Source organism: Arabidopsis lyrata, assembly GCF_000004255.2.
Source record: "Arabidopsis lyrata subsp. lyrata unplaced genomic scaffold ARALYscaffold_3, whole genome shotgun sequence".
Taxonomy (NCBI): Eukaryota; Viridiplantae; Streptophyta; class Magnoliopsida; order Brassicales; family Brassicaceae; genus Arabidopsis; species Arabidopsis lyrata.
Genome location: NW_003302553.1, coordinates 9,287,898 through 9,302,321, shown reverse-complemented (window position 1 = coordinate 9,302,321; position 14,424 = coordinate 9,287,898). Strand labels below are relative to the sequence as shown.

At 36.7% G+C, this 14,424-nt stretch overlaps 4 protein-coding genes and 1 long non-coding RNA gene across 5 annotated transcripts; 2 read left to right on the top strand and 3 right to left on the bottom strand.

Annotated features, from left to right (window-relative positions):
• Positions 1-688: 688 nt before the first annotated feature.
• Positions 689-4,650, top strand: LOC9319350 (NAD(H) kinase 1). Its single transcript, XM_002885372.2, has 11 exons — positions 689-976; positions 1,393-1,555; positions 1,632-1,751; positions 1,877-2,052; positions 2,367-2,480; positions 2,625-2,719; positions 2,964-3,070; positions 3,260-3,333; positions 3,441-3,519; positions 3,609-3,916; positions 4,098-4,650. Exons 1-11 carry the CDS (start codon positions 944-946, stop codon positions 4,404-4,406), a joined length of 1,578 nt encoding a protein of 525 aa, XP_002885418.2. The 5' UTR covers positions 689-943; the 3' UTR covers positions 4,407-4,650.
• A 24-nt stretch (positions 4,651-4,674) lies between these two features.
• Positions 4,675-7,436, bottom strand: LOC9321484 (protein RBL). The gene is made up of 5 exons (XM_021030379.1): positions 7,012-7,436; positions 6,827-6,925; positions 5,613-6,700; positions 5,282-5,528; positions 4,675-5,085 (listed from the first exon to the last, which is right to left on the bottom strand). Exons 1-5 carry the CDS (start codon positions 7,028-7,030, stop codon positions 4,892-4,894), a joined length of 1,647 nt encoding a protein of 548 aa, XP_020886038.1. The 5' UTR covers positions 7,031-7,436; the 3' UTR covers positions 4,675-4,891.
• A 210-nt stretch (positions 7,437-7,646) lies between these two features.
• LOC9319349 (photosystem II 5 kDa protein, chloroplastic) lies at positions 7,647-8,176 on the top strand. The gene has a single exon (XM_002885371.2). It carries the CDS (start codon positions 7,739-7,741, stop codon positions 8,048-8,050), a length of 312 nt encoding a protein of 103 aa, XP_002885417.1. The 5' UTR covers positions 7,647-7,738; the 3' UTR covers positions 8,051-8,176.
• Positions 8,177-8,190: 14 nt separating this feature from the next.
• LOC110229688 lies at positions 8,191-10,292 on the bottom strand. Its single transcript, XM_021030380.1, has one exon. It carries the CDS (start codon positions 10,025-10,027, stop codon positions 8,402-8,404), a length of 1,626 nt encoding a protein of 541 aa, XP_020886039.1. The 5' UTR covers positions 10,028-10,292; the 3' UTR covers positions 8,191-8,401.
• A 3,329-nt stretch (positions 10,293-13,621) lies between these two features.
• Positions 13,622-14,418, bottom strand: LOC110230325. Its single transcript, XR_002333440.1, has 2 exons — positions 14,179-14,418; positions 13,622-13,926 (listed from the first exon to the last, which is right to left on the bottom strand). It is a non-coding gene; the product is annotated as an uncharacterized LOC110230325 (long non-coding RNA).
• Between the last annotated feature and the right edge of the window lie 6 nt (positions 14,419-14,424).

Genomic DNA, 14,424 nt, shown 5'->3' with positions numbered 1-14,424 from the left:
GACTAATCCCTGGGAAAAAGATGTTTTAAAGGTAGACTTCTCCCAAGGTTTTCAAATGGATCGTAAATAATGAGTCCATATTATCCATGTGGCCAAAGGGATAAAGCTGAGAATTCTGTGTTTGGAGAATCGATTTCTGGCCTAGACCAACAAAGCCACTCTTCCACTAGACTAGAACTACTAGCCCACCTCTAGTTATTAGTTGATCATTTTGAAAGATACTTATACAACTATCTTCACCAGAAGATTTGTTGATGATTAGATAATAGATATAATGATATATGTTGTTTAGTCGCATCCTACATAAACCATAAATTGTATTTTGAGTATTTAAAAATACTATATAAGATATAAAGAACAATATACAAAAAGAGAAATTTAGGTTACGTGTCGGTTTCATATAATTTGGGCACCTAATAAATCACTACTCTACTTCTTACTAGTTTAGATAAACTGTTGAATATAAAGATGGGTTATTTCAAGTCATTTCAAATGTTTTTCGAAAATTTGGAAAACTTTACAACTCCTTTTTTGTTTTGAAAATTTTAATTTAATATTTGTATTAAAACTCTAGACTTCATAATCAAAAAGGGAATCTGAATTTTTGTCAAAAAAAAAAAAGACGTGATCATAAAAAAAAGAAGTATATATTTCTATTCATAGTAAATATAATTTTGTCCCCTATCTTTATTTATTTTTGTTGATTTATTAAATATGAGAGAAGACTTGATCTAAGAGTCAAATATGTTGTGATCCGTTAACTTCAAAGCGAATTACTGTTTATTTCACAAAAGCGTACGTCTCCGATTTCCATATATACTATAAAACACATAAATCTGCCGTCTTGGAGATTGGAAACATATCAAGCTTCTTCTTCGTGTTACGCACTCTCTTCTCTCTTCTCTCTTCTCTCTTCGTCTTCCATCACAGAAGACAGAATCCAATGTCGTCGACGACCTACAAGCTCAATCACACTGTACTTCAATCTCTCCTTCTCTTGCCGATTCTGTTTTACTCACTCTCTTTTGCTCTGTTTTGCCGTTAATTTGACTCAGTGGTTCATGAATTGGCTTATGATTCGTGTTTCTTAAATCTCTCTGCTTTTTTTTCTTCTCCTTCAATTCTGGGGGATTTTTAATAGCAAATTTGTTGAGCTGGTCAACAAAAATCTTTCCTTTTTGATTTATGATCGTGTAGTGATCGCCGGCAATTTCGTTTATTGAAATTGATTTGGAATTGAGAATGTGAGAGACTCTTTGAGTTGGTATTGATGAATTTGTTCTAGAGGATTCGGTAGTTTTGGTTCACCGTTATGTTTGCTATGACTATATCTTCATTCAAAGCTTGTGTTTTTGAATCAAAAGGTTTTAACTTTATTTGATTTCTTGGCAGGATTCTTTCGGAAATGGAGATGCAAAGAGTATGGCAGAGAATGGTTTCAGTCATTTGACTTCACTTGCTCAATCAGAGAAGGCTGTTCAGGAGCTTCTTCTTCAGCAGACTCCTATGCAGGCTACTGACGACCATCTCATTGAGTTTTCAGAGGCTTTGAGAAGTAAGCAAGCTTTCGATATGTGTAACATGAGCTCTTTGGATATGGGATTTAACTTGAACTTTCTTGGATATTGTAGCTGTTGCAAAGGCACTAAGGGGAGCTGCTGAAGGAAAGGCGTTGGCTCAAGCTGAGGCTGCTGAATGGAAGCGTCGATACGAGGTAGAGAGGTCGAAGAACGTAGAGTTGCAGCATAAAGGTTCTCTACTAACTTAAAAGGGTCGTTTTTAAAATGTTCACCATTTAGTTCTAGTAATTTTGATTTGAAAGGTGTTATTGGCTATGGATGTGTTTGAATAACAGAATTGCTGGCTTGTTTTACAGAACTGTCTAATGGAGTGTGTGCCGATGAATCTAATAGTCAAAGGATGGAGCACTTAGCAAAGTCTCCGCGGCTTTATGCTCAGGAAATCAGTTCTAATGGCATGGAGCGTATTTGCTCTCATGAAGTGCTCCAAGATGGTGGATTTAACAGTTTTACTAACAAATTGAAGAGGAAGGTAAGATATAGTTAACTGTTACTATCCTTGCTTTTATTTTTTGGCTATGCAAGTCAGTGAGCATAAGTAGGCCAATATCAACCTATGTACTTGTGATGAATCTTACATTAGCCTTTGTTGGACTTGCACATTCTCGTATCAAATGTAGATGAATATTGGTCCGTCAGAGTTGTTAATGTATCTTCGCATTCGCTTTATCCCAATTACTTTGACATTCAAAACTGGCAACGGTATTGCAGGAAATGATTAGTCTACAACAATAAGGAAAGAATGAAAACTCTCTAATATTGAAATTTCTTTAAAATTGGCTGCAGGCATCATTTAAACTTTCATGGGGATGTAAGGGGATGGCTAATGATCAACACAAAAAAGAAATTGTTTCGTTCGAGAGAGGGAATATCAGTACAGCAGAGCGCAGTAGTAAACAGGTAGGACTATTGTTTCATCTTCTCTATCTTTCTGTTTCATATCTCTGAATTTACAACTAATGGAAAATATTTGTTCTCAATTCCAATCACTTAAGTTGCTTGATAAGGTGTTTTTAGACTAAACCCAACAACTTATAATTTCAGATTTCACTGACATGGGAGTCTGATCCACAAACTGTGCTTATTATCACTAAACCTAATTCAACTTCCGTGCGAGTTCTCTCTGTGGATATGGTCAGGTCAGTATTTAGGTCACTTCTAGAATGAGTTTCAATACTCTTTGAGAAAAATGTAATGGCTACTTGTATAAGATTATGCTACCCTAACCATAGGATTTGTTCTGTAACTCACTCTGAATTTCTGCTTTGCTGCTTCATCTCTTTTATTTATGTGTCTCACAAACTAGCTTATGTATGTGCTCATTTGGAAAGTAGATTCTTGGTGCCGATGAAGTAATTAGAGTTTGGTTTATCTCCATTTCAGATGGTTGAGAACGCAAAAAGGACTAAATATTTATGTGGAACCTCGAGTAAAGGAAGAACTCTTATCAGAGTCAAGTTCCTTCAACTTCGTACAAACTTGGGAAGATGGTAAGATATGATATATTGTTTTCAGATTGTTCTCTGCCATTGATGCCTATGAGAAAAGTGTATGGAGCGCAGAAGTGTGAAATAAATTCATATAGACCACATCAAATGCTTAGGCCTTGTAGTCAACTCTTAGTTCTCAGAAGTGTGACATAACTTCGTTTTTACCCCAATTGATGATTTGTGGTGCAGACAAGGAAATTTCACTTCTACACACAAAAGTTGACCTTCTTATAACTCTTGGTGGGGATGGCACAGTGCTATGGGTAAGTAAATCTTGGTTTTATATGACTCAAGCTAATATCATCTTCCATCTTTTGCTTTTTATATTACCACAGATACAATTTAACCTGAAGTATCTTAACGGTTGCAGGCAGCATCGATGTTTAAAGGACCAGTGCCTCCAATTGTTCCATTCTCCATGGGATCTCTTGGATTTATGACTCCTTTCCGTATCCTTCATTTTTTTCTTTATCAGTTAGTTAGTTAAGCTGTATTACACATTATCTGTTACAAAAAGTTTTCTTTAACTCCAATCCAGACAGCGAACAATACCGAGATTGTCTCGAAGCGGTTTTGAAAGGTCCAATCAGTATAACACTACGACACAGGTTGCAGTGTCACATCATCAGAGATAAAGCAACCAATGAATATGAAACAGAGGAGACTATGCTTGTTCTGAATGAAGTCACCATTGACCGTGGAATATCTTCTTACCTCACAAACCTTGAATGCTACTGCGACAACTCATTCGTCACATGTGTGCAAGGCGATGGACTAATACTGTCTACAACATCTGGTAGCACCGCGTATTCACTTGCTGCTGGAGGGTCAATGGTCCATCCTCAGGTAATAAATACCCCATAATGATCTTTATATCCATAGCAACAAGCGAGGCTAGTTCTTTGATTCACAATTCAAATTTCTTCAAATTCATATGCCATTGAAGAACTTGAGAGATTGCACTATAGCTTTAGTCTTATCTATCAATAACAGATAATGGATTATATTCTAACTTAATGTTTTGCAGGTTCCTGGGATCTTATTCACGCCTATCTGTCCGCATTCTCTATCATTCCGCCCACTGATATTACCGGAACACGTGACAGTGAGAGTGCAAGTGCCATTCAACAGCAGAAGCTCCGCTTGGGTCTCCTTTGATGGGAAAGACCGGAAACAGCTTGAAGCAGGGGATGCACTAGTGTGTAGCATGGCACCATGGCCCGTCTCAACCGCTTGCCAAGTTGAATCCACCAACGACTTCTTACGCAGCATCCACGATGGTCTTCACTGGAACCTAAGAAAGACTCAATCGGCTGACGGGCCTCGAGACACTTAGAAACAAATTCCTCCAGCTTTTCTCTCTTTCATTCTTAACCAATAACCATATATAGTCTCGACGTCTATCTATCTATCTATATGCATATAGATAAAGGTGAAAAGGAAACTGATGGGTTCTGTGAGAAAATGTGATCTGTATCCATTGTTGTGTAAAGGAGATGTGTAATAATGTAGCTGCTTTGACCCATAATTCTGTTGATGTAATAATCACTCAAAGTTAATGAATCAAAGATATTTCTGCATAATTTTGTGTCCAAAATGCTAAATGGTTGTCTTAAGAACTGCTTTATGCGTAAATTTAAGCTACTTGCTACATAATTTGCTATTGTGCATACTCCAACTTGATTCAGCGCAGAGCTGTGTCATGGTAGAAGAAGAACACATCCAACAATAAAAAAAAATTCAAACAAATATCATTACATGTCCTAGCTTGCTGCATTTCTTTTTCTTTTTGCATACATAAAGGTTAGTAAACCTACTTTGTTAATAATATGCATCATCATCATCATCATCATCGCCATTTATGCTGTCATCGGTTTCTTGATCAACCCCTGCTCTGCCTTTTGCTCTTACTGTTCTGCCTGACCCTTTCAATGGTTTTGCCTTCTCTGCCTGCAGCTCCATGGCTTTCTCTGATGGTTTCCTTTTTCTCTTTCCTCGTGTCTCACCCATTTCTTCTGCAATAGAGAGCCATGCATTAGTAACGACATCATCTATCTATATCTGTGGTATAACACATCAAACATCCACAAAACTGATCTACAAATGCGACCTCCATCTAGCATACTTCTAACTCTTTGCACTTATAATCTCACGTCTATAGGAGATTCATAAAATGTGTTTTTCATATGAAGTTGTTACTATCTTTCTTACCTCCTTGTGGACTTGATGCATGGTGTCCATTCTGACCAGCCTCTTCAGAAGCGGGAGATGCAGATATCTGACCTTCAATTAACTTGATGCTTTCAACCAAATTGTCTAGCTGGTCATTTGTATCTGGGATCGGTTCAGCTGGAAGGTAGCGGAGTTCCTCCACTGACATATCTGAATCACTAAAAGCATCCTTTTCCACTGTCTCTATGTCAACTTCTTCATCTTCATTAACATCTAATACTTTCACCTACACGCATACAACAATTTAGAGTTTCAGGAAAACATGTGATAGAAAGATAATGATTAAGTCTATATCTATTTAAGTTCTCACCTTTTCTGTCTCAGGTATCAAATCAAATTCATCTTCGCGTTCCACATACTCTTCGTTCTCCTCAAGCTCCTTGAAATCCGGAGCAAATGCACTCCAGTTCTCTGTGTAATCTTTTGCCCAAATATATACTAGACCCGCCAAGGAAACAGAGACGATTATGGGATGAACAGGATGCCAAGCTAGATCAATCAACGCTTCTTTAGGACCTTCTAAAATTTTCACAAGATGCCCCGCTCGATCCCATATGTAGATCTTATGTTCCCCTTTGCACGCAGAACCCCCAACTACCCACTCACCATCACCACTGAAACAAGGCGCTTTCCAATGCATTTTTGTAACTGAATCTTGGAATTCCCTGAAGAGTGTTAAGCATTTTGATCCAACAGTCTTCATTTTCTCAACACCATCAAGCCCATCTATGTTCTTTCCCAAGTCCTCAAGGGATCTAAGCACATTTTTTGCTGGGAGAAGATTTTCATATATCCTAATGGTTCGATCATGTGAATTCGTGAGAAGATACTGCCCATTCCTGCTAAACACTATGTTTTTCACAGGTGCCGCGCCAGGCACAGGAACCAAAGCAAGAACTCGAACACTTTTATAATCAACTATAAGTATTTCTCCTTTGGAATTACCTATATAAACAAGATCCCCACACTTGTTAAAGCATGCTGCAGCTGGAGAGAAAGGAGGATTTGATTCAGGACATTTACTGCGTTGTGGAGGAGCTAATACATCAGGCATCTCAGGCACAGCGACTGGAAGCAAAGTTGTACAATCAATATCAAAGTCAACAATCATCGGAGCAGAAGAGAGCGGGCACGCCAGACAGAGAGAAGGAGAACTCAAGCCAGGGTTTAAACGAGCTTGCAACGGAGTCTGCTGAAGAATCGTACGAGCAATCTTCTCTCCGGTAGAGACATCCCAAAGAGTTAATGACTTGTCTGCAGCAGACACAAGCAAGCGGTGCCCATATTTGGACCAGGAGACACTTGTTATAGCAGCAGAACAATCATTATCACGAATCTCCTTTGCAATGCCTCTAGTTTCGAAATCCCAGATTACACATCCCCCATCGGCACATCCCGCTAACAACAAATAAAGAATGCAAGAGATCCTCTCATCAATGTGTGTACTATAAATATCAAAAAATCTAACCAAATTCATAGATAGATAACGAAAACAGCAAAAGCTAAATTGGGAAGGATTTATACCAGCGAGAAGAGAACCACGGTGGTTAAAGGCAACACATTTAATGACACCATGTTCCAGATATTCTTCAATCACCTCCGGAAAATCTCCTTGCAATGGATCTACACAGAGAGACCCAACAAATTATACACCCAGTGACGAAGAACCGAACAATGGGAGTGGAAGCACAAGTGCACATAGAGCTCACCTATGATCGGAGCGTTCATGTTCCTCTTGTTGGTCTCTGAGAGTGTTGTGGAAATTGAGTGAGTGACTGAAGACAGGCCCTCGAAATTAGGGTTCCTACGATCCAATAAAAACTTGACGATTGAATCCAAGCAATCTAGGTAAAGTTTCTAAGAGCCGTGAATAACAATGGAATTGTTGCAATTAGGTTTATCAATCTCTCTCCGAAGGCGATGTACTTTGAGATCGACGTAACCTTGGAACGCGTTTCGAAACGAATTGAAACAAGGAATGCGAAAGCGTGAAAACGAAATCGGAGAAGGAATGTGAAAGCAGGGATTGATTGGTCTTAGCGGAGAGTATTGATGAAAGCTTTTTTGGTTTCTGACGAATTTTGATGAAGAGAAGACCGACTAACGGCGTTAGACCAAGGGTTACTTGGGACTGACTTGGGGTTTAATTTAACCAGTGTTATAATTTTGAATAATTCTCTCATTAAATTAAATCTAATATGGTCTTTTAAGTAATTAAATAGAGTAACAAAAGATAGAACAATGACACGTGGCAACAACCCATTTGCACGAAAATCATATTTGGATAAGGAAATGGATATCATTTCTCCACAATTCCACAAACTCAAATTACCCAACTTCTTAAACACATTCCCATCAGCTCACAAACCATTAACCAAGAGCCAACCGAGAGAAAGAGAGAAAGATCAAACGTAGGATTCAATCAACTATCAAGCAATGGCATCGATGACCATGACTGCTACTTTCCTCCCGGCCATCGCCAAGCTTCCCTCAGCCACCGGCGGACGAAGGCTCTCGGTAGTCAGAGCCTCCACGAGCGACAACACACCCAGCTTACAAGTCAAGGAACAGTGCAGCACCACAATGAGGAGGGACCTCATGTTCACGGCTGCAGCTGCAGCGGTTTGTTCTTTGGCTAAAGTAGCCATGGCTGAAGAAGAAGAGCCCAAGCGAGGGACAGAGGCGGCCAAGAAGAAATACGCACAAGTTTGTGTCACAATGCCTACGGCCAAGATCTGCCGCTACTGATTCAACAAACCACCTTCTTCATGCCTATCCCTCTCTTTCAATTTCGGTAAATTTTCTCAATTAAGTTTGGTCTGTAATCGTATATTGATCAATTTACTAAAAGCCCTTTCATTGTTAAGTTGTTAACTAGAATCGTCTCCTTTCACCATTAGCAAAACTTGACAAAAGCAATGCATAGTGAATACAAAAGAGTTTCCAAAAGCTAGATTAAAACCAATAAAAGACCAGGACTAATTCATATTGCCGTAGCAGAATATGAGAATTAGCTTTCTAAGACGAATAAATCCAAACTGAAACCACATAAAAGACTTGAAATGTCCACCTAAAGAGTAAGTCTACTACCAAATTTATTCAAAGTGAATACCTTTCAATCACCTGCAAACGCAGAGCAATGCCTCTCTTTTCCCGCATGGTTTTAACAAATATTTTCCCTGTCTCGTCTCTAATAGTGCATTCACCTCCTTCCATTTCCATTGAATAGCCTCTAGTTTTCATCCGACTAAAACTCAAAACGTTTTTGTTGATCCGAGGAACGAAAAGCACATCCTTGATTGTCATCCTCACTCCCTTCATCATGAACTTGACATCTCCTATCCCTTCTACCATGGCAACATTCCCGTCCGATAATTGGACCCCACCTCTGTATGTTCTGTCCAAAGATGTGAAAAACTTCTCATATGGAGTCATGTGATTCTCAGTGGTGGTGTATATCATCCACAGATCCTCATCATAAGTGAAACAATCTTTGACTTCTCTCTTCCGAGCTTGAAGTGTCGCCGCAGGTTGTAGATTCATTGTGTTGCAGCAATCTCTAGCATAATGCCCAATTTCTCCACATTGAAAGCACTGGCCTCTGCCTCCACTCAAGTTCACTACCCTAGGGTTGTAATAACAGTCTTCTTGGTAGTGATTGTACTTCTTGCACACGCCACACCACATCTGCTCAGCCTTGGCTTTTCTAAGACTTTTAACGAAATCCTTCAACCCCTGAGGCATAGTTTCAGGATGTGATCCATGTATCTCCAAAACCTCAAGAAGATCATGAGGAGTCATATCAGGCAAATTCATGAGTTCCTCCAACACAGGAATAGCATCATCATATGGCCATGACAGCGAAGTTAACAGCTTCGCGATAACATCATCATCGGATATCGGATATCCCGAAGCGCGGAACTGTTCAATGATATCCAAAACTCGCTCCAAGTAAGAATCCATAGATTCTCCTTCATACATCATAAGCTTCTCGAATTGCTTCTCTAATCCAAGTAGCTTAGCATCTTTGTTGGGATTGTTCTTATCGTACCCACTACACGGCAACCGATCAGAGTGGGCTTTTCTAAGAATGTTAATGAACTTCATCAACTCCTGAGGCATAGTTTCAGGATGTGATCCAAACAATTCAAAAGCCTTAAGAAGATCACGATGAGTCAGATCAGGCAAAGTCATGAATTCCTTCAACACAGGAATAGAATCATCATATGACGGTGGCAGCGAAGTTAATAGCTTCGGGATAACCTTATCATCCGATATCGGATTCCCCAAAACAAAGAACTGTTCAATGATTTCCTCAACTCTCTCCAAGTACAACTCCATTGGTTCTCCTTCATACATCATAAGGTTTTCGAATTGCTTCTCTAATCTACGTAGCTTAGCTTCTTCGTTATCGTTACCTTTTTTGAGCAAATCCCAAAGATCCTTGGACGAAGCAATCGAGATAGTCTTCCTGAAAACCGAATCTGGGAGAGAAGATTGCATTATCTTAAGCGCTTTGTTGTCTTCAATCACACGATTTCTCCATTGCGCTAGATCTACGGCCTTAATAGTCGCCGCTAACTGTGGAATCTTCGTTGGATTTGGCGAGACTCCGTTTTGAACAACATCCCAAACTCCATTCTCCATCAGTCTAGTTTCCGCCATTGGAGACCAATGTTCGTAGTCAAAGTCATCGGAAACACCGTCTTGGAGATTCGCCGCCATAGCCGCAACTGTCGTCAAACCTTTTTCTCTGTATATTCTCTTGGAGAAAGCAAAGCGACTAAACTAATCCCTCTCCAGAAAACTTTCTATTTATTCTGGTGACTTATGCTTAACCATGAACCCTAAATCTCAAAATTGAGTAGTGGCTCGGCTTTGGTTTATTTCTTTGTTCGGTTTAACGCAATTGGATAAGTGTATATAAACCTAAGGGAAAAATGGGTAAGAAAACCCTCACTTTTTCTAAAAACATATAAAAAATTCTCATTTCTTTTTGTGGGTTTTTAAACTCTCACCTCTACATAAATGGTAAAATAAATCATATTATTAATAAACCAATTCTTATAGACAAATGAAAATATGCATAAACTAACAATGGATCTCAAAAGAATTGAGAAACTAACCATAATATCTGAAGATACACTCTCTCCTCAATTACAATTACTCTTATACCCATTTCTTTGTTACATGTTATTTTTAAAAATCACACAAACACTCACAACGATTAACGCCTACGACACCGCATTCTTCTTCTTCTCGCGACGGGAGAACAACGACCACAATAAAATCATTGTTACTAATTTTATCTACCATTATCATCATCACCCACCGTATTCTTCTCCTTTTCGCGACGGAAGAACGATGACTACAATAAAATCACTGTTACTATTTGCGACTACGACACCACCATCACCACTCGCGACGAACACCACCACCGCTTCTTCCAAAACCATCATCACCTCACCCGTAACCACCTTCCTCACGGCTACCACTACCACTGTATACATCTGATCTGTCAAAGATCACTCATTTTCTATATTTTGTTCATGGTTGTTGTGAGAATGAATAGATTTTGTAAAATTTCACGTTCTTTTTTAATATTAATCGAAATTTTTTTGTTTGACATGCTATTATAATATATATTATGTAATTAATTTGTTTGGCACGGTTCTTTTTCAAATGAAATGATATTTATTTATATGACATGCTATTTTTGCAAAATGTACGTTATAAAATGGTGAAAATGTCATTAAAATCCCTAATTTATTGAAAACGTTGATTTGAATCCTCAACTCCCGACGAAACGAAATAAATATCAAATTTATGTTGACTTTCCAAATAAATACCAAACTTTCGTTGACTTGGCCATATTAGGCATGACATTAAGTGGGTTAACAAATCCCGTTAACACAGTTAATTTTCTGTTAACATACATGTTAATTGAAAACGACATTGTTTCCTATAACAACAAAACAACGTCATTTTGTCATAACGATTGAACTAAATCCCTAAATTCAATCTTAAATCCCCAAATCAAGCAAAATTTCTAACCCTAAATCTTCATATGATTTGAAACCCGGAATTTTATTGAGGAGTTACAACAAAATGACGTCATTTTATTATTAGAGGGAATGTTGTCGTTTTCAATTAACAGGTCTTGTAATAGAAAAATTAACCTTGTTAACAGGATTTGTTAACCTACTTAACGTCATGCCTAATATGGTCAGGTCAACGAAAATTTGATATTTATTTGGAAAGTCAACATAAGTTTGATATTTATTTCGTTTCGTCGAGAGTTGAGGATTAAAATCAACGTTTTCAATAAATTGGGGATTTTAATGACATTTTTCCCTTATAAAATGTCACTTTTTTTTTATAAATATCGTGTTATTTTAATATGTTTCACGCGATTTGTTGAAATATCTCAAATCTATGACTTTTTCTCTGCATAAACTTGCTCATGGTTCAGCTTTTCAAATGAAATGATATTTGTTCATATAACATGCTATTTTGAACAACTGTACGTTATAAAATGTCACTGTTTTTATAAATATCATGCTATTTTAACACATTTCACGCGATTTGTTGAAATTTCTCAAATCTATTACTTGTTTCTCCGCATAAGCTTGCTCATGGTTCAACTTGCAAGGACATTTTTGTTTTTTAATATGCCGTCATATGGTTATTTACCTATAAAAAAATTGACAATGGTTAGTTTATTAATTTTGACTCAAAATTTGGTTACTTTGTAATATTACCCTAAACAAATCGTTATATGAAAACATAACAAAATATAAACAATTTAATTTAGGATTTTTTTTCTAAAATTCTAGTTGACAATCTTTTTCTAATTTAAATTTTTTGAAGGCATGATGTAAAAAAGTTTATTAATGAAGTTTTATTTGGTTGTGTTACAGAAATTCATCAACGTGAACCAAGCAAATTTTGTTATGAGTGATATATAAATTCTTATACCAATCCGAATATGAATTTATGTTAATACATGTTTATTCGATCCAATCAAACAAATTTACTAATGTGAAACCAAACCGAATTTTATAATACTACGTAAAGTATATGAATTTTTATATCAAAATATTTTCATCGGACCAAATAAACTATATAAACATTTATTAACAGTTATTATATATATATATATATATATATAACGATATATTAAAATATAATATAAATTAGATTTAATTAATTATTATCTAATATTTTTATCCAAAATTGAACCTCCAACTGAATATGAAGTTTGTTATAACTTGAAAAACTCAAACAAACCAAAAAAATCAAATGTGTTATCCTGTAAGTTTTTGTAGTTTATATATAACATAATTTCTAATAGTAACAAAAGGTGATTTGTTTAATCTCAACTAAATGGTGAATGAATTTTTATATCGCAAAAACCTTAATTTTAGAAGAAAAAGAATCGCAAACTCGAATTTGAAAAAAATGTTGCTGTTTTAATATAACAATTTGTTTAAATTAAAGTTGAGTTTAATAGTAATAGTGTTTATTTTACTATTTAGGAAAATGTGAGGGTTTAAAAACCAACAAAAAAAAATTGAGGGTTTTTTATATGTTTTTAAGTAAAGTGAAGGTTTTTTTACCCATTTTTCCGAGTTACTCGGCTCACTTCGAAATGGATACAGTAAATGGTAAATAGATTCATATACATTCTCAAGAATTAAATCAAATTGTGAATTTGGTTAATCATACAGAGCTTTCGAATCGGTTTAGTTATTATTGTTAGGGCCTTAGGGGAATCAATTTTGGTTAAGCCTGGTTCAATTTCAGTGGGTTGGTCCAGTTAAGTGATTAACCGTACACCACACGCAAGCTCTCTCTCCAGCCATGATTAATACCAGTTGTTGTCGATGGTTTGGACTTGTGTGATTATAACTAATCTAAGATGAATATATTCTGAATGATAATTAAAGCAGAATTTATCCTGAACGATAATTAAAGCAGTGGTTGAGTCATCTTAGTACGTGGTTTACTTCAAAAACTTTAACACAGCACTGAATATATAAATTCTGTTTATAGGACCGGAACAGTATTACATTGATCTATAACATTTTAGTATTTGCACTTTGTAAAGGTGAAAAACGTGACATATTAATAAATTAACAAATCCATTTCATTGTCCAACGATTAAGTGTGAATATGCATGCACAAATTTATGTCACAATGCCTACGGCCAAACAATGCCCTTGTCCTTTCATGTCTATCTCCTTTCTATTTCGGTAAATTTTCTCAAGTTTGGTATGTTATCTTATACTTGATCAATTTCTAACAAGCCTTTCATTATTCTACTAGAAATTGATTCCTTCTTACCATTAACAAAACTTGACAAAAGCACACTGCATTGTGAATAACAACATAGTTTTTGACTACTAGATTAAAACCAAGCCGTCTAGGTTAAGAGACCAGACTAATGCTTACCACAACAGGGGAAAATGAATCAGCTTTTCTTACATGAACAAACTGAAAAAGAAACAAACAAACACACAAAAGATTTGGTTTGTCCATACCTTACGAGTTAAGTCTACTACCAAAATTATTCATAGTGGTACAAGCCGCTAGTTAAGAAGTGAGATTATACCTTCCATCACCTGAAAAATCAGAGCAAATCCTTTCATTGTTAAGTTGTTTAACCATTAGCAAAAGTTGACAAAAGCAATGCAAAGTGATACAAAATAGTTTCCAAAAAACTAGATTAAAACCAATAAAAGACCAGGACTAATTCATATTGCACTAGCAGAATATGTGAATTAGCTTTCTTAGACGAATAAATCCAAACTGAAACCGCATAAAAGAGCCACCTAAAGACTAAGTCTACTACCAAATTTATTCAAAGCGAATACCTTTCAATCATCTGCAAACGCAGAGCAATGCCTCTCTCTTCCCGCAAGGTTTTAAAAAATATTTTCCCAGTCCCATCCCGAATGATCCATTCACCGTCATCCACTTCCATTGAATAGCCTCTTTTTTTCATCCGACTAAAACTCAGAATGTTTTTGTTGATCCGAGGAACGAAAAGCACGTCCTTGATTGTCATCCTCACTCCGTTCATCATGAACTTGACATCTCCTATCCCTTCTACAATGACA